The sequence below is a fragment of the Rhinolophus hipposideros genome, assembly GCF_964194185.1.
Source record: "Rhinolophus hipposideros genome assembly, chromosome: 9".
NCBI classification, from domain to species: Eukaryota; Metazoa; Chordata; class Mammalia; order Chiroptera; family Rhinolophidae; genus Rhinolophus; species Rhinolophus hipposideros.
In genome coordinates this window covers 19767286-19790785 of record NC_138055.1, presented here as the reverse complement: position 1 = coordinate 19790785, position 23500 = coordinate 19767286, and the positions used below count along the sequence as shown (strand labels likewise).

The 23500-nt window shown below is 36.6% G+C and overlaps 1 protein-coding gene across 1 annotated transcript in view; it reads left to right on the top strand.

Annotated features, from left to right (window-relative positions):
* Window positions 1-87: 87 nt before the first annotated feature.
* APAF1 (apoptotic peptidase activating factor 1) overlaps window positions 88-23500 on the top strand; it is a 68375-nt gene continuing 44962 nt past the window's right edge. Inside the window, exons 1-12 of the mRNA XM_081058257.1 lie at window positions 88-335; window positions 2436-2609; window positions 2741-2930; window positions 3618-3815; window positions 11176-11359; window positions 13549-13661; window positions 13764-13895; window positions 15655-15893; window positions 16293-16460; window positions 17194-17325; window positions 19697-19810; window positions 20253-20437. Coding sequence (XP_080914383.1) covers window positions 2472-2609; window positions 2741-2930; window positions 3618-3815; window positions 11176-11359; window positions 13549-13661; window positions 13764-13895; window positions 15655-15893; window positions 16293-16460; window positions 17194-17325; window positions 19697-19810; window positions 20253-20437 — 1793 coding nt within the window. The 5' untranslated portion in view covers window positions 88-335; window positions 2436-2471. The remainder of the gene's footprint in view (window positions 336-2435; window positions 2610-2740; window positions 2931-3617; window positions 3816-11175; window positions 11360-13548; window positions 13662-13763; window positions 13896-15654; window positions 15894-16292; window positions 16461-17193; window positions 17326-19696; window positions 19811-20252; window positions 20438-23500) is intronic.

Below are 23500 nucleotides of genomic sequence, written 5' to 3'. Positions count from 1 at the left end.
AGTCCTGTTTGGGCGGGCTGGGTGCATTTTGACTGCTCCCCGGTCCCTAGGCAAAGAGGGGGAGGTGCAAGTGGACGCGGATGCTTTCTTCTTGGGCAGGAGGAGTGAGGGAGCGGGAGGTGGGGAAATCGGGGCCCTCCGTGGCGTCGGGGCGCCGGGGTTCAGCTACTGCCTAAGGGAAGGCGCGACAGCCCGAGTGACTCTGCTCCCTTTGTGTCTGGGGTGGCGTCCACCAGGAGGGCGGCTTCGCCCCCGGGGCCGTGTTGTCCGCCCGCGGAGGTGACGCCTACCTCTACCGCGGAGGTCTTCAGGCGCCGCAGGCTGCGGAAGCCCAGGTAAGGCACCTGGGGACGCGGGTTTGTACCGGGGCTGCGCCCGGGGTCCTGCGTTCCCCTTCCGAAGCCTCCGCTGCCTCCCCCACACCCATTTGATTTCCATTTCTGTCCCCACGGGGCTGCTCTTCTCAGTGAAGGTGTGTACGAAGGTTTGGGTAGCTTTGCGCCTCCCTTTTCTCCCGGAGCCGGGTTCTTTGCAGGTTCGGTACCGATCTTAGGGACTTCGAATTCCGGGACAAGGAATTTGTATGTCCTGTAGCAGGAAGAGAAATTAAAGAGGAAGTAGTTAACTCTTAACGGTTGTCCTGGGTGAAATTGCCCTTCTTTCTATTTCACATCTCCGAAGAGTTTTGGATGCTCATGTTTTGTGTGGTTTCAAAAGTGGGACGCCGAGGATTTGTTCAGACTATTTCAATTTGTGCGGTTTCAAGTTTACACCGTTGTAAGAGAACTGGGTAAACTTGGACATTAGTTTCAGGTTGTCAGAGGGCTTATTTGCTAGGCTCTTGGCCATAACCTAAAAACTTCGTTTTTGTTTTGTCAAGTGGAGTTTTGTTACTAAATATTAAGGGATGTTTAAATTGAGCTAATAAAAACGTTATTAACATTTTAAAAACACAATAGTCTTGATTCTAGTCATAACTTTTTCTTTTCTCAGTTTCATGCCAGTGCTGGGCATTTTGTGAAACTTGACAAGCTAGGCAAATGCTCTGCTTCCCTATGTTTGCAAGTGCCACATTTGGTGGCGTTTAAAAAATATATAGTTACTATTGAAGCTGAATGGTTATTGCTCTTCTTTGTGCAATCTTTAAATTACTTGTGCTTATCTTTGTTTTTGCACTTTGACATCACGTCCTAATGATATTTCTCTCTTCCATTAGATTGTGAATTCCTTCAGGGATATGATTTTAATCTTCTCTGTAGACTCAGGGCCTGGCACATAGGAAGGCTCAAATGTTTATTGAATGAATAAATTAATAAACACATTTAGACACTGTAAGACATTGGACAGAATTCTGTTAATGTTTTAAAAACTTGCAAACATTCTGATCTGTGTTTTATACTCATGGAAAAATTTGCATTGTATTTTAAATAAAGTCAGTAGAACCTTAAAGTATTATTCTGTAAAGAATGTTATTCTTTTTTTGTGTGTTCTCTTACTCCAAGAGATGACATCAGAGGGTATTTCCTGTTGCTTTGTCATACTTAAGCAGCTCAGCTGAAACATTAGTGGAGTGAGCATATGAGAAATGTGTTTACCATTGAAGACCTAGAGCTTGCACCCACCTTGAGGAAGAACTAGTAATACTCAATACCAGCAATGCTCTATTTAGTCTTATAATGGATAAATAAAACAAGTTTCTAAACACTAGGACTTCAGTATGATCATTGTTTATAAAATACTAAAAAATTATTTTTGTTGTAAAAGTGAAAATGTGCATTGAAAAAAAGTAAGACAATATAGAACAGTACAAAAAAAGACAGGGGAAAAAACCCCCAAGTTTTGCTACTTAGAAGTAACCCAAACATTTTGTTGAACAGACTTCTAAACATCTCTCTTTGTATTTATATGATGCCAACACACATTTTATGCTGTATATGGGAACGTATTTCTAATTTTTTCAATCATCAATGTGTCATTAGCATCTTTCCATGTCGATAGTTGGAAATGTGTTTTATTTTAAATGGGTGTATAATATTCCATTGTGTGTGTGTGTGTGTTGTGTGTGTGTGTGTGTGTGTAAAATAGTTTTTTAAATCCATACTGTTAATTCTTTTTTGTGGGTATTTTTGCATGCACATGTGAATGTCTCCTTGGGGTAAATTCCTAGAAGTGGCATTTCTGGGTTAAAGAGAATGTGTATTTTGAACACTTCTACATCTCATATTACCTTCCAGAAAAGTTGCGTCCATTTTGTACTCACCTCGAGTAATACCTAAAAATACCCATTTTTCTCACACCTTTAAAAGCATTGGGTTTTACCCATTTAAAAAACTTTGTGAAATCTTATTTTCTTTACATTTCTTGATTACCAATGAAGTTACACATCTTTCATGTTTTTATTGGCCTGACAAATATTTTGATTTTTTTGGCTGTAGCTGAGGTTGACAGCTCAGAGAAAAAATTGAGAGAGGATGGATGCAAAAGCTCGAAATTGTTTGCTTCAACATAGAGAAGCCCTGGAAAAGGACATCAAAACACCCTACATAATGGATCATATGATTAGTGCTGGAGTTCTAACAGTATCAGAGGAGGAAAAAGTGAAAAATGAGGTAAAGCTCTCTGAGGCAGTCTATGCTTTCTTAAAAATTTTTAGAATTTATTTTAGAACTTATACTGGTCTCCACTAAATTGTTGCAAACATGTTCTTTGTAGTATACTAAACTACTTTTTTTTTTTTAAGCCCACTCAACAGCAACGAGCAGCTATGCTAATTAAAATGATACTTAAGAAAGATAATTATTCCTACACATCATTCTACAATGCTCTACTACATGAAGGGTATAAAGATCTTGCTGCTCTTCTCTCTGATGGCATTCCTGTGGCCTCTTTTTCCAATGGCAAAGATTCATTTGGTGGAATAACTTCATATGGTTTGTATCCATAATACCTTCTATCACATTGCTATCACAATGGCTATACTGCTGCGGTTTTGCCTTACTATAGATGGAGTCTGCTGAAGAGACTGATCAGTTCACTGAAAAATGAATGTGAAAAAAAATGCATGTGAAAAATTTTAGTTAGGTTTTCCAATTTACATGTTTTTGTTTGCATCTGTATTAACTCTGACATTTTCTATCTGCCCAGGGAACTATCTACTGCTGAAGTGGTAATATACATACCTTAATTTTTGGAGATAAATAGACAATTCGTGGGCCTTTATTTAAGTTCACCAGTTCTGTGTTTATCGAGTTCATGTGTAGGAAAGAATAACGATCTTTAGAAATCTGTATTCTTGAAAGGAATTCCATATTCTTAACTTTTACACTCTCCTTCCCAGTCTTTAATATGAGGAAAAGAGATTGGAGAATCAGAGAGAAATAGGGTAAGATACAGATGGAAATTTCCATTGTCTGTAGTCATCTTGAAAGGTATATATTTGCTTTTGTTCTTGGTTTTCTGAGAAATCAGAAAGTTGAAATTAATATGCTAGCCACATTTCTTACTTCTGGAAATTCTGAGGTTAAGGCCTCAGCCTTATTCTCTTTGATTTTTGTGCTATTACTTGAGTAACCATACAAAGTTCTCTCCATTTATGCTTGTTTTGTTTTGGATTTCAGTAAGGACAGTGCTGTGTGAAGGAGGAGTACCACAGAGGCCAGTTGTTTTTGTTACTAGGAAGAAGCTGGTGAGTGCAATTCAGCAGAAACTCTCCAAACTGAATGGTGAACCAGGATGGGTCACCGTATATGGAATGGCAGGATGTGGGAAGTCTGTATTAGCTGCAGAATCTGTTCGAGATCATGACTTCTTAGAAGGTAAGTTTTGATTACCATGTGTTACTGGCTAAGGAGATATCCTTTAGGTATTAGATTAGTTCTCTGTTGCTGCTGTAACAAATTACCAAAAATTTGGTGGCTTAAGACAACACCAGTCTATTATGTTATAGTTTTAGACGTCAGAAGTCCAAAATAGATCTTACTAGGCTAAAATCAAGGTGTCCTTGGGACTGAGTTCCTCCTAGAGGCTTTAGGGAGAATCATTTTCCGTGCTTTTCCAGCTTTTAGAGATGGCTTACATTCCTTGGCTCATGGTACTTCCCTTCATTTTCAAAGTTGGCATTGCATAGCATCTTTAAATCTTTCTCTTTCTCTCTGAGCTTTGCTTCTGTCATCCCATATCTTCTGACTCTTACCTTCTCAACACACTCTTATTAAGGCCCTCATTGGGCCCACCAGATAATCTGGAATACTCTCATTTTAAAATTCTTAATTGTATCTGCAAAGTCCCTTTTGCCATGTAAGGTAACATTTACATGTTATCATTACATGTTACCATTTACATGTTAACATTAAATGTTAAGTTCTGTGAAATAGGATGTGGATGTCTTTGAGAGGCTATTATTCTGCCTACCACAGGCATGATTAAATTTGGATTTTATTTTCTACTTAGCCTGTCACAATGAGGCTTGGGTAGCCAGGCCAGTAAATTTATACATTATTGGGTGGTGCTTATTATTGGAATGAAGCTACCGTGTTTCTCCGAAAATAAGACGGAGTCTCATATTAAGGTTTGCTCCAAAAGACGCATTGGGGTTTATGTTCAGGGCATGACATCCTGAAAAATCATGCTAGTGCATTTTTTCCGGTTAGGTCTTATTTTTGGGGAAACATGGTAGTTCTCTTGTATTTTAACAATCGAGGGTTGTAAAAGGGTTTTGAAAGGTTGTTCAGCTTATATCCCTGCCCTTCAGGTAGTACTAGACTTATACCCTCCTGTCTGTTGTGGCATGGAGTGCTATAGGGAAGGAGATTCTTGGAAACTCAGTTCCCCTAATGACTCTCCCAGTGGGTGATTCTCCCATGTATTTGGCATCCTGTATTAAACTGTTAATTCCATTTCTGTCATTAATTACACGTATATCAATTGCTTATCTTCAAAAATGAAAATCTTTAGTAACTTGTCTATTTTATGGTAAGCCCCAAGAAAAAGCCCCAAGGAGTCGACTGTAGCAACTGATGGATTTTTATAGATGGGCTTTATTGATTCATTTGCTATCTGGTGATTTACTTTTCTTGCTTCAGGTATTCATGTGTTCAGTAATATTTGAGAGCCTGATGTGGTGCTTGGCACTGTTTAGGGTACCGGGGATCCCAAAAGATGGCACAGTCTGTGTGTCTATGGAATTCACTCATACTAGTAGGGGAGATAGACATTAAGAAAATATGATATATGTGATAAATTGAACAGTAGAAACAAGGATAAGGTACATAGTTAGAACAAAGGAAGGGAGTGTTGTTACCTGTCTAGGGGAAGAGGGTGGATTGTACAAGTTTCCTGAATGAGATGACATTTTAGTTGGAGTTTGGAGGAAGAATAGAAGTTTTCCAGGCAGTCTAGGTAGGGATGGGAGAGTAGGGAAAATAGGAAAGGTATTGGGTAGTTACTGGAGTGGAGAAGGGCATTCTGTACAGCAGAGGATTTAGGACATTCAGCAGGTATGCTGCTGATCTTAATGAGTCTGGTAGGTTCTCAGGGTATTCGCCAGGAATAGTCATGTAGCTCCCTCAGTCTTTGCCTCCATTCATTAGTGAGTTCTAGGGGAATCTAAAGATTTCTAGTTGTAAATAACTTTCTTGTTTATAGTACAAATCAGTGGTTAAGACAGTTTATGAGATGACAAAATTAATGGAATGAATGATATACTTCTAAGAGATTTAGAATAATAGAAGCTAGGGGACATTTATTTTACACACCTGGCTTCATGTATACTTCACAGCCTTGGTCAGCAGTATTGGTCATACTCTTGTTGGAAGTATGCCCAATTCCTAAACCCTGGCTTTTCCCATTTGTCATTATAGAAAGTTTCCTGGGACTCAGCTCTATGCAGATCCTAGGGCCAAGGCTTTATTTTTATTTATTTACTGTTTTTTTTAAACCTCTACTGCTAAGTTGATCATCAAAGATATTTCAGGATAACATTGGTTTACGTTCCTTTAGTGTGAAAAACTAGGGTTTTCTTTCAATATTATGATGAATTTCCTTTAAAATATATATTTATAATACACTAATTTATAGGGTGAAAAGTGAGCCGCTCAACTGAATTTAAATTACTCTCTCAATTATTGGGGTGAATTTTCCATTTTAGTGGTTAAAATTGACCAACAACTTGGGAATTAATTACCCAGGAATCATATTGTGTAAATTGTGGTCTGGGAATAGATTTTAACCATTTGGTTTTGAGAAAATGTCAGAGATAGTAGCAGTTGTCTGGTGCACAGTGAATTTAATTCATATTCCTCATATGCTTTTGTGAAATCTTAAGTACAGAGGATTTAGTCAGTCGTATTTTTCAGTTTACAGCCCATTGTTATATTAGGTCTGTATAAGACTTAGCTTCTCGCTGTATTTATTTCCTTTTAAAAATTTCCCAATATAGATGATGTATTATAGAATTGTACACCTGAAACCTATGTAACTTTGCTAACAATTGTCATCCCAATAAACTTTAATTAAAAAAAAAAGATGTAAAAAGCAATTTCTCATTCTCATTTCCCTTCTCCTCCTCTAAGGAAAAACACCTATATGTCTTCTCTACACAATTACAATACTCCTTCATTTCTGACACCACGTCTGTGGGTTTTCCACACACCCTGCAGTTCTTTAGCACCAGCTGGGTATCCTATGATTTAAACTCAATTCTGACACTTACCGATCTGGAGATAGCGTTGGATCCCACAGGATAAGGGTTCAGTTCCACAAGACTGCCCCCTCCCCACCCCCCTTCAGATGCTGATTACAATTCCAGATTGTTACCTGTGCTTCTGACCAAACGGCTATAGTATAGATCAGAGGTTCCCTCTCCTTGGGTTTGACTAATTTGCTAGAGTGGCTCACAGAACTCAGGAAAACATTTTACTTACTGGATGACTGGTCTATCATAAAAGAATATAACTAAGGAATAGCCAGATGGAAGAGATGCATAAGGCAAAGTGTGTGGGAAAGGGCTCCGAGTTTCCATGTCCTCTCTGGGTGCGCTGCTCTTCCCACACCTCCATGTGTTCATTGATCCAGAAGCTCTCTGAATCCCACCCTTTTTTATGGAGGGTTCATGTTTGATTAATTTATCAGGCATTCGTGATTGAACTCATTCTCCAGCCTCTCTCCCCCTGAGTTTTTAAAGCGTGGAAGCTTTCTCCAGAGGCCGTCTACCTATTTTCTGTCCTTCCCAAGATTTCCTTGATGTGATTAGATTATTAATTGCTAGTAGGATCAGCCTCATTTGAAAATAGGATGGGGTTAATTTTCTCTGAATAAAGGCAATTTTTCTCTGAATGAATTATAGGTACAAGCCTCATTTAAGGCTAAATTGCTCCCTCTTGTGCCCATAGTCAAGATGTTTAGATTCTTTCAGAAACGTGGAATTAATACTTAAGTGTTTAGCTGTCATATTATGATGGTAGGAGATTAGCAGATCAGTTGGTCATTTGGTCTGTTTATCTTTCCTTTTAAAGCTAGTAGTGTTTTATTTTTTGCATATACTTATAATGCACTCATTGTTTAGTTTTAAATTTAGGAAAGACCTTTGATGTAGGTAATAGGTACTTAAATTTAAATCTGAAAAATTTACTATCTAGCTATGTCAGGCACTTTCTTTGCCTTATCTTTAATCCTGGGATGATTTAAAAAAAATTTAAATAGAAAGCACAAACAAACAAAAAACCCCCCCAAACAAACCTGAGGAGCAACAGGTAGTTTGAAACTTTGTTATAAATATTACAGTAGTAGTATTTTCATTTAAAAAGCAGTAAAAATTCTTTTTATCTGCCCTTCTCCCCTTTCTCCTAAATCGTTCACCGGAGATAATCATGGTTAACAGTTTAGAGTGAATTTTTCCAAAGTTTAACTTGTGCATTTATAAACATGAACATCCATAGAACACAGCTACCACACTAAGCGAAACAAGAAAGTGAAACAGAAATCAAGGATTTACTGGTCTATAACTGTTGACTTACACTGGAGGAAGCCTGTGGGAACTTCAGGGAACTTCAGGGAGCTTTCAGGAGGAAAGTGTAGGACTTGTCTGCCTCCTTCTAAGACACTGGCAATGATAATCAAACCATACTTCCTACCTCAGTTATCACAGAGTTCTCTGTCTCCTCGTCCTTTGTTATCTTTTAGAGCAGGGGTATCCAAACTTTTTTCAATGTTTTTTACCAAGGGCCATATGTGGTAAAATACACAAACAGCCGGGCCACTCACTCGAGGTGAAGTACGTATTGCCTCCCCTGGTTTATTTAAGTAAACTAAATATATTTTTGGAATTTGCTGCGGGCCAATTAACAATGGATTGTGGGCCGCAGTTGGCTCGCGGGCCGCAGTTTGGACACCCCTGTTTTAGAGGCTCATGGAGATACACTCAGTACATTCATTGCCAAGTTCTGATCTAGGTCCCCTTCCCTCACTTCCAAGTCTTTCTGCGTATGCTATTTCGACTTCCTCCTCTGTGATTAGGAAACTCCTCTGTATCGTTAACCCCTTCTTAAGTTGTTTTCCTTCTTGCATTATCTGAAACTGGACAGTTCCCTGGGGATATATATCACCTTCTCCATAGCCGTCTTCAGTGGTGTGGCAACTGCTTTTGCTTTATATCCCACATACTTCAGCTCCAGGAAATGGGTGGATATTGTCCTTACTCTCTGTTGCCTTATCCAGACCATTAATACTCCTCCAGCCAAATTCCTTGTCCTTTGAGGTTCTTTTCTCTAATCTTTCCCAGTTATATTAACTGCCCTCTCATTCATTGACAATTGGAGTTAATTATAAATCTAAACCCTTCTGTTGGTACTCTTTAGTGATTTTGGTATCTATGTGGATGCGTCATCCAGAACCTCGGCCTCTCAGTTCCTTGACCTCTTTGTCTGCAGTGATCATTTTCTTCGCTCCCCTTCAGCCATATACTTCCCTGGACCCTGGTCCTTGGCATTGCCAGAAACGATGCCACTTTTGAAGTCTTGATGTTAAACATTCTATTCTATACTCTTTGCCTACCTCCACCTATTCTGTTCTTCACGTTCACTACTACAGTTTGCTGGTATATCAAGACTTATCCATTGGTTGCATAACATCTTCACTACGGGTATTTATCCCATCAGTCCCCTCGTAGGCTTGGGCCTAGATTTTTATTGCCCATCATTCATTTGCTCTTTAGCACATACTCTTGGCCCTTGGGTTCTCTCCTTATCTTGGATGAAAGCTGATTACTTCTCTATGCTAGAAGATGGAGTAGGCATTCTTTCTAACTCCCTGTTGCTTCATCCAGGCCATTACTTGCTTCCTCTTTGCTGGAAAAAAAATCACCCAACTGAGTTTCATTTTAAATTCATGATCATAAACCTTGGCAATTTTATTAGGTTTATTTAGTGGATGTGTAACCATTGCATTGGTGTTTGTAGGGTGTAATCAGAAAACAACTTTACTCTTTTCCCTCATTGCCTGTTTCAAACTCTTTGGGACTGATTCTTTCCCTGGCTGTGTATAGATTCAGAGTCCCCACGTCACTTCAAGTTTTAAAAACAGTCTCATTTCAATTATTAAAATGTCAAGTCCTATTTAATACTCCAGACTTCATTTATATACAAAGTTCTCTCCTTCCTCAGTTGGGCCTACCTCAGGCTTTAAAAACCTGTGGGGAAAGAGGAGGTTCAAATGAACATTGCAGGTGGTTTCCAGATTTTTCCTGTTGCAAACAATACTGCAGTGATATCCTTGTGGAGCAAGAATAGTTTAGAAGTTGAGCATTGATCCTGGAGGTTTGAATCCCATCTCTGCTTTATTAGCTGCATAACCTTGGGCAAATTACTCAACCTTTGTATACCTCAATTTCTTCATCTGTAAAGGGGATAACGATAGTGTCTGCTTGATAGTCTTCTGTGAGGATTAAATATAGATTAATGTGTAGAATTATTAGAATAATGCTCAAAAATACGTTATAAGTCTTTGAGCATATATACAAATATTTCTTAAATTTAAGATAGTGATTTCTTTTTGTACTTATTTGTGAATACCAGTAAATAAATTGCCTTTGGTGTAATATAACTCATTTATGTTTGTAGCTGTTTTTTGCTTTTTCTTATACTTTTGCCATCACGTAATATAAATCTTGTGGTTAATGCCCCTGGTGTGATCTAATGCTACTACTATTCACCATATTTTACACATAGGGATGCCTCTTACTGTTTTTTCTATCTCTGTGAAGCTAATTAAGTATAGTCTGTGAAAACTTAAGATTTTTGGTTTCTGATAATATGTAAGTAAAAATACGTATTTTGGGATATGCTGTGGCTTAATTAACAATAATGATGATGATAACAGTTGATAGTAACAGTAATGTCCTCTCTTATATAGTGCTTACTAGTTCAAAGCTTAATATTTGTGAGGTGCGCTTAGATCCGTATCACCAGTAAGTCTGTTACAACCCTTTACAGTTAACATAGCAAGTTCACATATTTTATATCATCAATTTCTCAGAGTAACTCTGAAATAGGTGGGATAAACAGTCTTATGCCAAGCTAATAAATGAGACTGAGGTTAAGCGATTTGCTAAAGATCGCATAGTTAGTAAGCAGTAGAGCCAGACTTGAACATAACTTCTTCTCTAATGAGAATCTTAGTGAATGATTACGCGTTCTTAGACATCAGTGGTTCTCAGTCAGAGGTGATTTTGCCCCCCAGTAGACATTTAGCAGTGTTTGGAGACATTTTTGGATGTCCTAACTGGCGAGGGGGAACGTTAGTGGCATGTAGTGGATAGACGCTAGGGAGGCTGTTAAAAATCTTACAATGCACAGACAGTCCCTCACAGTAATGAATTACCTGGCTCAAAATGTCCAGAGTGTTTAGGATGAGAAACTGCTGTACAGTGATGATCGATGACATAGGCCACAGATTGTGAAATTTTGTTTGGTGAGGTTTTCCTGATAAAAAGCAGATTTTACTCCAAACTTCAATTTATCCATATATTCAATTTTTCTTAGATTCAGGCTATAAAGTTCGATAAAGAAAGGCTGATGATGTGGTGAGATTGAAGATTGGAGCAAATTTCTGCCTATCCGTAAAATCATTCAAAGAAGCACTCCTGTTCGAAGCCTTTAAGTTTATGATTCTTTTCCTCACCAGGTTATTTCCCAGGGGGTGTGCATTGGGTTTCAGTTGGGAAACAAGACAAAGCTGGGCTTCTGATGAAACTGCAAAATCTTTGTACACGGTTGGATGAGGATGAGAGTTTTTCCCAGAGGCTTCCACTTAACATTGAAGAAGCTAAGGACCGTCTCCGCCTTCTGATGCTGCGCAAACACCCAAGGTACAGATGGCCAGATTAGGTTGGCATGTGAAGTCCCAGGGCACCTAACTAGTGACATCCTGTATATGTTTTACCCTTTTCTTGCTGTTCGGTAGAGTATCTAAGAAAGAACCATTGCTCTTCTGTTGTTCTCGCTCTTGTATTAAAAAATAAAAAGTGGCCGCCACTGGCCTAAAATTGCTACTTTTCTCTTCTTTGCCTCCTACCTACCTCATCGTCTTTTATGTACCATCATAGGCTCTCAAGAAATACTTTCTTAAGTAGATGAGTTCGTGAGTGGTCTTTGCTGGAAAATGCAAGTTTCTTACCTTAAATCCATTATTTCTAGTGGCATAACATACAACAAGAGATAGAATAAATGTAGGCAACTGGTAAAAAAAACTGAGTCAGGAGGATTATTTATTTAATAGGCCCCTTCTATTGTTGTCTTAGTTTTTGGGTGTATGTGTAACTCTTCTACTTCCATGTACTTCAAAGAGTTTGTTTTATTTATTTCAATCATTCATTCATTCAGTAAATACTATTATAATTATGTGCCAGGCACTGTTACCATAGTTTTCACAATTTTCGTAAGCGAGAAGGGAGACAGCAACTTAGTTGCTGCTTGTGTTGAGTATAACTTGGAATTCAGTCAAGAGTTTGATTCTCATGTTCCAGTGACCATTCCTTTCATTTGTTCGTTTAACCAGCGTTGGATATTGTGCCTGTGTCAGTGTTGCAAGTACAAAGATGAATAAAGCCTTCCTTGGGAGTGTAGCAGTAAATTGGTCAAGAATTAGGTAATGGCACTGAACTTTTTTTAATGTCCAATGCACCTGACGATGTAGTACATTTTCACATGTAACAGTGGCTGAGGATGGCAGTGATTCTAAAATTGGTAAGGGGATTAATACCAGAATATTGGGTGAGAGGAGCAATTTTTGGAAAAGGGCTCCTAGGTGCTTATGACGGATACTCACTATAGAGGGTAAGCTCCGTTCTCTGGCTTCTTTTTGCTCTAGATCCCTCCATTATCTCCTCCTCCCCTTGATAGTCACTGGAATCCATTTTCCCATAGCAAGTAGATTTGAGACCACTAACCATTCCTTGTTTTCTTGCTCAGTCTTTTCCCTAATCCTACTTTCCTCCTTTGCAAAAGTAAAAGTGGTTTCTGTTCAGGAATATGTATCTTCTGTTCAGGAAAATGACTCTCAGACCATGGCTTGTAAATCTAATTATTTTGCTTCATTCTCAGCATCATTTTAGTATGCTTTTGCAGTATTCCAACCTGCATATGTATCTAGAATCTGTTTTTTTGTGGTGTATAGAAGTGGTGTGCCATTCAGGTAAAATGCAAGTATATAATTATGCTGTCAGGTGTTAGTTGTATTTTTTTTTCCACTTGTTCTGATAAGTTTAAAAAAGTTTCTGGAAGAGATCAGTCAGGAATTGACACAAAGGTTCTTTGTCATTATGAATAAAGAAACTGATTTCTTGGATGAAAAACACCCCACTAGTGTACCAAATGAAAAATAATGTCCTCGTTAGTGCTTTCTGTTAGGTTGGCACATATGAAATCGCTAGTTTTATAGGTAAAAAATGCTCAAATATCATCATTGTTATATGATTCATTGTAATATTAACCTGAACCCAGTTATCATTTGATTTTGGTGCTTAAAGACTGAATTGGATTTTTCCAAAATCCATTTACATGGATAGTTCTTTTTAGATACTAGGTAGCTGATTTCTGGTACTCACGTGGTACACACAGCCTTCTTTTTAATAGGTCCCTTAATTTTAATATGCATTGATTTGGGGTGGGTGGGGGAGGCTCTAATTTTCTTTTCCTTATTTGGATCAGTATGTTGTGGAAGAGATATAGCAAAGAAAAGAGGGGTGCAGCCGGCTAGCTCATTTGGTTAGAGCGCGGTGCTCTTGACAAGGTTTCCAGTTCAATCCCCATATGGGCCACTGTGAGCTGCGCCCTCCACACCTAGATTGAAACAACTACTTGTCTTGGAGCTGATGGGTCCTGGAAAAACATACTTAGAATAAATAAAAGTTTAAAGAAAACAAAAAAAGAGGAAGAACCATTTGACAGGTATTCTTTCTTTTTTTATTTTGTAAATTTAACAATACTGATGGCATTCTCTTTTAAAGGAAGCTTAAAATAAATGTAATTAGTGACTCAATGCAGTTTTTTAAATTAGGTCTCTGTTGATCTTGGATGATGTTTGGGATCCTTGGGTGCTAAAAGCTTTTGACAATCAGTGTCAGATTCTCCTTACAACCAGAGACAAGAGTGTTACAGACTCAGTAATGGGTAAGGATTATTAATTTGCTTTTTAGTATTTTTATGTTTTAGTTCAATTACATTTAAATATGTGGCATACCAAATTACTTATTATATCTTATGATTTTGCAGGTCCTAAATATGTAGTCCCCGTGGAGAGTGGCTTAGGAAAAGAAAAAGGACTTGAAATTTTATCCCTTTTTGTTAATATGAAGAAAGCAGATTTGCCAGAACAAGCTCATAGTATTATAAAAGAATGTAAAGGTATAGTTATTTATTTTGTGGATAAGGGGATTATAGAGATGTTAAGTTACCTTATATAAGTTAAGCTAATGAACATGACAGTTTAGCACACAAACATCCAAAAACTTTATTAGAATACTTAATATTTTAGATTCTTCTCTGATACCCTAAATATTAGGTTGGTGCAAAAGTAATTGCAGTTTAGGGCCGGCCCAATGGCCCAGGTGGTTGGAGCACCTAGATCTCTGGTTCGATTCCCACATGGGCCAGTGAGCTGCGTTGTCTACAGCTAAGATTGTGAACAACAGCTCTCCCCAGAGCTGGGCTGCTGTGAGCAACCAGAGGTCCGTGTGAGCTGCCTCGGGCTACCCTGTGTCATGGCAGCCGGTGGCCAGCCTGAGTGGCCAGTGGCCGTAGGCTGCTGTGTGCTGCCATGAGCTGCTGTGAGCGGCCGACCGATGACTGGCGACCGACTGCCTCAGCTGGGTGGGTGGGGGAGGCACAAGGCTCATAGTACCAGCATGGGCCAGGGAGCTGTGTCCTATACAACTAGACTGAGAAACGACGACTTGGACTGGGGAGGTGGGGGGAGGTGGAAGAAAGGGGAAAAAAAATGTAATTGCAGTGTAAAAGGCTAAAAATATTGTAAAAAGTGCAATTATTTTTGCACCAACCTAATATATAATGATATTTTGGTATTCATTCATTCATTCATTAAAATAGTATTTAATGAATACCCACAATATCTTGGGGGGGGGTGAGATGAAGATGTGACCTCTACTGTAAAAGAATAAAAAATATAGTGAGTCAAAATTTAAAAAGTTTTTTGTTGGGATTTTATAAAAGTGATATTCTAATTTGAAAAGTGAAAACTGGTGGTGTCTAAATTTGCATTTTTTATTAATGAAGTTAAGCTTTACTTGTTTATTGAATTATTTGCATTTTAAAAAATTATCCTTGACTCTATTTTTAATAGACTTCGGTGTTCTAACTATTGAAGTTATTAACCCTTTGTCATATGTTTGCAAGTATTTTCCCCAGTTTTTGGTCTGTCTTTTAATTTCATTTGTAGTATTTTTTGACATACAGAAATTTAAAAATTTTATATAGCCAAATCGATTTCTTTCATCATTGTTAATGCTTAGAAATACCTTCTTTTCTTTCTGCCATCAAAGATACTTGAGTTTTAAGTTAATTGACTTAAAAAACTCTTAAACTTAGGAAAAAATACCTGATTTATATTCATTATAAAGCTTATGCATGTCCATTTTGAAATATTTAAAAAAATGTGAAATTATAAAGAATAAATAGAAATTATCCATAATCTGATAATTATTAGTATCGTGAGAGTATTTCTTTCAGTCTTCTTTTACTACATCTAAAACTTTGTAAAAACCATTGAGACTATAAAGTGCAATACATAATTTTGAATCTTGTCCTTTTTGTATAATAAATCTTGAACATTTTCCCATGCCGTTAAATATCTTTTGAAAAAAATTTACCGATGGATAATATGATATAATTTACTTTATTTAGTCGTTTCTTGGTTATTATTTAAGATTTTTCACTATTTTAGATAATGCTGTGATGAATATCCTGAAAGGAAATATTTCTATATTTAATGACCTCCTTAGAATAAATACCTAAAGTGAATTCAAGAGTTATAAATATTTTAAGGCTTTGGATAACATACAAAGGAAATGATTTCTTAAGAATAAATTGATTCTTATGGTATGTCTGAAATGAGCCAGTGTTAACACCGTGACTGCTTTTTCTGTAGGTTCTCCTCTCGTAGTGTCTTTAATTGGTGCACTTTTACGTGATTTTCCCAACCGCTGGGATTACTACCTCAGGCAGCTTCAGAATAAGCAATTTAAGAGGATAAGGAAATCTTCATCTTACGATTATGAGGCTCTGGATGAAGCCATGTCTATCAGTGTTGAAATGCTCAGAGAAGACATCAAAGATTATTACACAGATCTTTCTATCTTTCAGAAGGATGTTAAGGTGCCTACAAAGGTAATAGAAGGGCCAACAATTCTCGTCACTGGGTATTTATGGCATGTAACCTTTGATACAACACTGAGAACATTGTCACAGAGGATATTGGAAAGATAAGACCCGGTGACTGAGATGGTGGGTTTTAGGATTCAGAAACCTCACTGTTCTCGGTCTCCATCAAGGGCTTGGTGTTGAGCCCAGATGACTTACCTATTTCTTGGTGGTTCTTGTGAAGCTGGACTTTTTTTTTTTTTTCCTTAAATTTCTTTTCTATCTTGAATGGTTGAGCTGCTTCGTGTGAAATGGAGAAGTTCTTATTCAGGGCTTTAAGATACGAATTTTTTTGTCTTAACACTTTCTCTGTAATCCTGGTCAATATATTTTTATGGCACATTAAATGCTTAAAATGATTCCTAGGTGTTATGTGTTCTCTGGGACATGGAAACTGAAGAAGTTGAAGACATACTGCAGGAGTTTGTTAATAAGTCTCTCCTATTCTGTGATCGGAATGGAAAATCTTTTCGCTATCACTTACATGATCTTCAAGTAGATTTCCTTACAGAGAAGAATCGCACCCGGCTTCAGGTACTTTACCTCTGTACGTTTTTTTTTTTTTTTTGAACTTTTTATTTTGCAATAATTTTAGACTTACAGAAAACTTGCATGATAGTACAGAGTTTCTATGCATATACTCTTCCCCCAGTTTCCCTCAGCTTCCCCCGTGTTAACATCTTATATAACTATAATACGTTATCAAAGCCCGAAAATTAACATTGACACAATGCTGTTTACTAGTCCACAGACTTTATTTGAATTTTGCCAGCTTTCCCACTAATGTGTGTTTTGTCCAATTCAGGATCCCATGTTGCATTGTAATTGTCATGTTTCCTTGGTTTTCTCAAATCTATCAAAATTTCTCAGCTTTCTTTATCTTTCATAGTCACTTTTGAGGAGTACTAGCTAGTTATACTGTAGAGTGTCCCTTGGTTTGGGTTTATCTCATGTTTTCTCCTGACTAGATCAGGGTTATATATTTTTGGCAAGAATACCACAAAAGTGATGTTGTGACCTTCTTGGTACATAATCATATCAGGATATTGATATATCTTATTATAAGTGGTGTTAACACTGATCACTTGGTTAAAGTGGTATCTGCCAGTTTGTCTATAGTAAAGTTACTATTTTCTCCTTTTAAATATCTTGTGGGGGAGATTCTCTGTACATTCTTAAATAGCTTTGGAAGCTGGACTTACTGTGATGTTTACTGTTAGATTTTGACATTGTTTCTATCCCCTGAAATGTTTCATCTGGGCTTTAGGATCTACATAAGAAGATAATCACTCAGTTCCAGAGACATCACCAGCCACATACTCTCTCATCAGATCAGGAGGACTGCATGTACTGGTACAGTTTTCTGGCCTATCACATGGCCAGTGCCAACATGCACAAGGTAAGATGACCTTTTGAAAATTATTTTCTTTTATCTGTGTCCTATGTTTAGGATTTTCTTTTATTAGTAAAAATAGAATTATAGACTATGTCATTGTTTTTGTTTTAGTTACTCTTTTTACCTGCAGTGATTTAATAAGGTACCTTAATAATTGCAGTATATGAACCACCTAAAAATTTGCTCTCTTCTTACCAGGAGCATTCCTTTATGGGCGGTTTTTAAATTTTGAGAGGAAACGGAGGGTGGGAAAGTATATTCATTCAATAAACATTGAGTGCTTGTTACGTACTGGAATGTTCTTCATTATGAGGGTGTGCCACAGGCACAAAGTCCCTGCTGTCATTGAGCTTAAGTTCTGGGGGGAGACTGACAATGGACAAATAAATTTATACTATGTCAGGGTTAGTAAATGCTCAGAAGAAGAAAAAACCATGGAAGGAGAAAGAAAGTGATGACATCAGGGTTGAGTCATCATGATTTGCCGATGGATTTGATGTGCATTGTAAGAGAAAGAGGAGTCAAAGATGGCTCCATGCCTGTGCCATGGGAAGATCGCAGCTGCCATGATCTCAGATGGGGATGTCTGTGGTAGAACAAATATTTTTCAGGGGGCAAAGGGAAGGTATATTAGGTCTGATAAACATATTAAGACATCTCACTGGAATTATTGAGTACATAGTTGTATATATGAATCTAGATTTCTGGGGGAGATTATGAACTAAAGATAAAATTTGGGAATCATCTGCACATAGATGATGTTTGAGGTCATAACTACCAACTAACTACTAAAATTGTTAAGACTTTGGAAAACCATATGTACTTTGAGTAATTTTTCTATGCTTAGGTACATTAACTCTTGGTTACAAAAATGATATTGTAGTCTGATTTTTTTTCACTTAGTAAAATACCATTTATGTTTAATAACCTATATTGGAATAAAGGTATGCCAGTAAATATCAGTGCCCTAATTTATTTAACCAAACTGTAATTGTTGACCATTTAGGTTGTTTTGAGTTTTTTTGCCCTTATGATGCTGTAATGAACATTCTTGTTTGTCTTTGCTCCTTTACTACTTTTGAAAATTTTGGAATCACTGGGTCAATGCATTGTTTTAAAAAACTTGATATATATGATAATGTAGCAGGATTCAGTTTCTTCTCACTTTTTTAACGTTTTCTTTCCTGATGATTGAAGATGATGTTTTATTTTCATTGGAAAAAAATTAGAAAAATGAAAGGAAGAAAATGAAGATCAAAATTATTGCTAATGCTTTTGTGGATGCTTTTCTAGATCATTTTGTTGATCACATACACACACTTATTCTTTAAAACCAAAATGGGATTGTAATAGAAATAGAGTCTTACATCTTGTTTTATTTCCATTTAATTGTATTTCCTGGTCATCTTTTTATGTCACTATATAGAATAATGTAATTTTTAAAGCTGCATGCTGTTTCATTGTATAGCTACACTATGATTGACCAGTTGATTTTGGACAATTACATTGCTTCAGCACACTCATCTGCTTCTTTTCTTAGGACACATATTAATAAGTGTAATTTCTAGGCCAAATGGTGTGTACAGTTTGAATTTTAATACCTATTGATAAACTGTCTTCTAGAAGGGTTTCTATGATTTACATCACTACCAACAGTGTATGAGAGAGAGTGTTTATTTCTCTGATTCCAGCTAATATTCTTATCACACCCTTGAATCTTTAGAAATCTGATATTCAAAGTATTAAATCTTTGTTGTTCCACTTTGATTACTAGTGAGGTTTTTGGCCATTTGTACTTTTTATTTTGTGAATTGATTCTCATCCATTGCCTTTGTCTATTTTTATATTTGGGTGTATATCTTTTTTACTTCTTTAGAATTTTCTATAAAAAGAGGAAGCCCTCATTATCGTATGTGTTTTTAAGCCCTCATTTATCGTATGTGTTTTAAATATTTTTTTCTTGGTTTATTATTTGTCTTAAATTTAATTAGATTGTTTTCTACTATATTGAAGATTTGAGATTCTATGTGTTAAATGCACCACTATTTTTGTTTTTGGTTTTTTGCTCTGGTGTCATGTTTTCAAAAATTTTCTTCACTCTAAGGTTACAAAAATATTTACCTGTACCTTGTAGTATTTTTTGAAGTGTTCTATTTTATATTTAAGTCTTTAATTCAACTAAAATTTATTTTGAGTTAAGGTGTAAGGTTAATTTTATGTTTCTTTGGAACTATTGATGTGTTTCTTTTCAGTTGCTTACTTTTCATCTTTAAATAATATCTGCTAAGTTTCTCTCAGTAGTGTTAGGATAATGATGGTAGACTTTGATCTTTTTAACAGGGCACCTGATCTTATTTATTATTATTTTTTAAAGGAACTTTGTGCTTTAATGTTTTCCCTGGATTGGATTAAAGCAAAAACGGAACTCGTAGGCCCTGCTCATCTGATTCATGAATTTGTGGAGTACAGGCATATACTGGATGAAAAGGTATATCAATATGAAAAAAAAAGTTCTTAAAGGACATACTTCTTGACATTAAATTATAGGTTTAATAGTGGGGATGAGCAGAGTAGAAGGGGCAAAGAAAGATAATTCTTTTATTTTGATCTTTGATTATTTTTATTATTTTTCTTCCTAGCCTACTGGGAATGTGGCTAGGATTAAGGCTTGAAAGTTAAGGAACTGAAGTGTTCACTGTTTTTTTAAGAAAAGAATGTGTTAAGAAAGTAGTACTTTGATAATAAGATTTTTACCCTATGTTTAAAAGTCTGAAGAGGGTCACTATATTTGTTACCTAATGCTTGGCTATTTAATTTTAGCTCATAGAGAATATCTCATTTAAATCTGTAAAATGACAAGATCACAGAAACAGAAAATTGTCAGATCTTGCCTCTGGTTATGTTTCTAAGAGATTTCAGTTTGTTCATAGGACTGTGCAGTCTGTGAGAATTTCCAGGAGTTTTTATCTTTAAATGGACATCTTCTTGGACGACAACCATTTCCTAATATTGTACAATTGGGTCTCTGTGAACCGGAAACTTCAGAAGTTTATCGGCAAGCTAAGCTGCGGGCCAAGCAGGAGGTCGATAACGGAATGCTTTACTTGGAGTGGATGTAAGTAGGTTAGGAGAAAAACCAAACGGAGCAGAGTGCTAATGATGTCATTATTTTTTCAGGTAGTGAATAAGTTCACTCCAGGAAGATTTAACTACAGTTCTTTGGAAAGGCTGGAACTTTTAATAAGCATTCTTACTTATTGAAAAGTTCTAGAGAAGTAAGTAGAGAAAAAACATGCATTTTCAAAGAGGCCATAAAAATAGATGCTTGCCTTTATGGCATTTTTAACAAGTCATCCTAAATATTAACACAAATGCTTTACTTATTGTAATACAGTAAGTAGTGAAGATCATGGGCTTTGAAGTCACAAACCTAGGCTTGGGACTCAAATTCTAAAACCTAATAGTTTTGTGAGTTTGAACAAGTTATAGATTAATCTCCTTTCTCATTTGTAAAATAGAAATAACAACCCTTTGAGGTAGGTACTATTTTTGTGAAAATTTAAATGAGATACTGCATATAAAGGGATTAACACTTTGCTTTGCACATAGCCCTTATTAAACTTCCACTGAATCATGATTCTTCTAACTCCTAAAAGAGGTCATTCAGTTTTGCTTACCTTAATTTTATCAGTTAGGAAAAGGAAAGATACACCCCCATCTTTTCAATGCCTGTTATATACAATATGCTCACATATGTTATTCATTTTATCTTGAAAACAATCTGATAAGGTTAACAGTATTTGCCCTAGTTTACAAATGAGAAAATTGAGGCACAGAGAGGTTGAGACTTGATTAAGCTCATGTGGCTTGCTGAATGGCATTTAAACCCTCGGTCTGTGTAGCTTTATTTTCCATGATTCTTCTATATGTCATGCTTTTATTACAGCTAGAAATAGTTAAGTATAAATGGTTGTCTTTTCACATGTATAATTTATATCTGAATTGAACTCTAGGTTGATGTCTGTGATCTTTATAGCCCCGGACCCTCTTTCCAAATAAGTCAGGTTGCCTTGGGTGATTCCCCTAATTCAGTTTAGGTTAACAAACATTTGAATTTCTGTAATGTGCTAAGTAAGCACTTGTTACTAGGTGCTAAGGCTCGTCCTAAGGAGCTTACACTCTAGTATGAGAGAAAGAAGTTTAAGCAAATAATTACAATATAATGTGACGAGTGCAACAAAGATATATATAAAATAGAGATAGAAATGAGAAGTGGGTAATTAACTTGAATGGGTAAGGAATTTTGGGAAGGACCAGTGAAGGGAAAAGTTTCTTAAAAATTTTTTTTTATTTAAAATTAAGATTGAATTTTTTTGTTGATTTTTATTTTAAAGTAATCCATATTCCTGATTTTTTTAAAAAAATCAATATTAGAGGGATGTAAAATGAAAAGTAAAGACTCCCCAACTTCCCCCACCTTCCCACTTTCCAGAGTTAACCATTCTTTAACACTTTCTTGGGAGGAGGTTTCACTCTGTGGAAGCAGCTCCCCAACGTGCTGAGGCTAGGTTAGATCTATCTATAGTCTAGAATACTTGTTTACTCCATATCAGAGCATTGTCTCTTTTTATGGTGATTGTTTACTTGTTTGTCTCCCGTAATAGTCCTTATGTTCTGAAGTATAGAAGAGATTGGAGGTTAAAATACAGGCTGGCTCTGGACTGCCTGAGCTTGACTCCTAGCTTTGCTATTTATAGTTATGTATAACTGGGGAAAGTTATTCGATTTCTTTCACCTAATAGTATTCTTTCATTATATTGCTGTGAGGATTAAATGAGAGTGTGTGTATAGAAACATGCACACATCCATAGTGTGCTTAGAGCAGTACCTAGATAATAGAAAGTGCTCAATAAATATTAGTTATTAAGAATAGCATTTAGCATATTGCCTGGTCCAAAACGTTGGTATTCAAGAGAAATTTGTGAAAGATTGATTGAATTCATGTTTTAGTTAGTGGCTGAAATAGAATTTTAATACTTGGTTTGATAATCAGATGGGCATAGGTTTAGTTTTTTTCTTATGAATTGTTTGTTGTTTAATTTATTTTTTAAAGGATCTTTAAGGGTGTTTTTTTTTTAATTTATTGGGGAATATTGGGGAACAGTGTGTTTCTCCAGGGCCCATCAGCTCCAAGTCGTCTTCCTTCAATCTAGTTGTGGAGGGCGCAGCTCAGCTCCAAGTCCAGTCACTGTTTTCAATCTTTAGTTGCAGGGGGCGCAGCCCACCATCCCATGTAGGAATTGAACCAGCAACCTTGTTGTTGAGAGCTGGTGCTCTAATGAACTGAGCCATCCGGCTGCCCCCGAGTTTGTTATGTTTACCTTTTTATGCTGCTGCTTTTTTCCATTCCATCAACTACGTTTCAATTACATTTAACCATTCTTTCGTAGAATGGTTAATCATTCATAGCTGTATTTTTAACTGGGTTTGACCAGGTCATATTCAAAGAATGCCTTATTTTTCAGGACTAGAAGCCCTGCCCCGTAGCCCCCGTAGAAAGTTTTAGGTTGGTATAAGCTTAATTTAACTGAGTTTCAGCTTTCAAAGAAATTATTTTTTCATGCATTTGTTATTTATTTAATACTTTCAGCCATCTACTATATGCCCATCATTAATGACAAGTCACTTTCTGAGCTTTGTTTGGGGAATTGAGTAGATAGATCAAGGAGAATGAAAGGATTTTCTCTATCTAATCCTCTCAGCTTTGGTTGTGAACTTGCCTGTTTTTCTTCCAGGTTCTCATCACTCTAGTTCTTATAGTTGTTTGTTTTATCACTTCTAGTTAAGTGTAATACCTATCAGACACGGTCTAAGTCTGTTTTACCTCTGAGTTCCCTTTTTCATTTGGTCTGTGTTGTGTGTGGTTGATTTTTTAAAAGAATAATAGCAGTGGCATCTTTATGTGCCAGATACCATTAAGAGCATGTACCGTTACTCCCGTTTTACATACAAGGAAAGGAAACTTAATAGGTTAAGTAATTTGCTTAAGTTTACACACCTGATAAGTAGTAGAAGTGGGGTTGCCCTTTAGATTTATCTAACTCCTAACCTTTTACCTTAAATTAAGCATGATACCGTTTAACATTTACTTGTACTCAAAATGACTGACAATGAAATT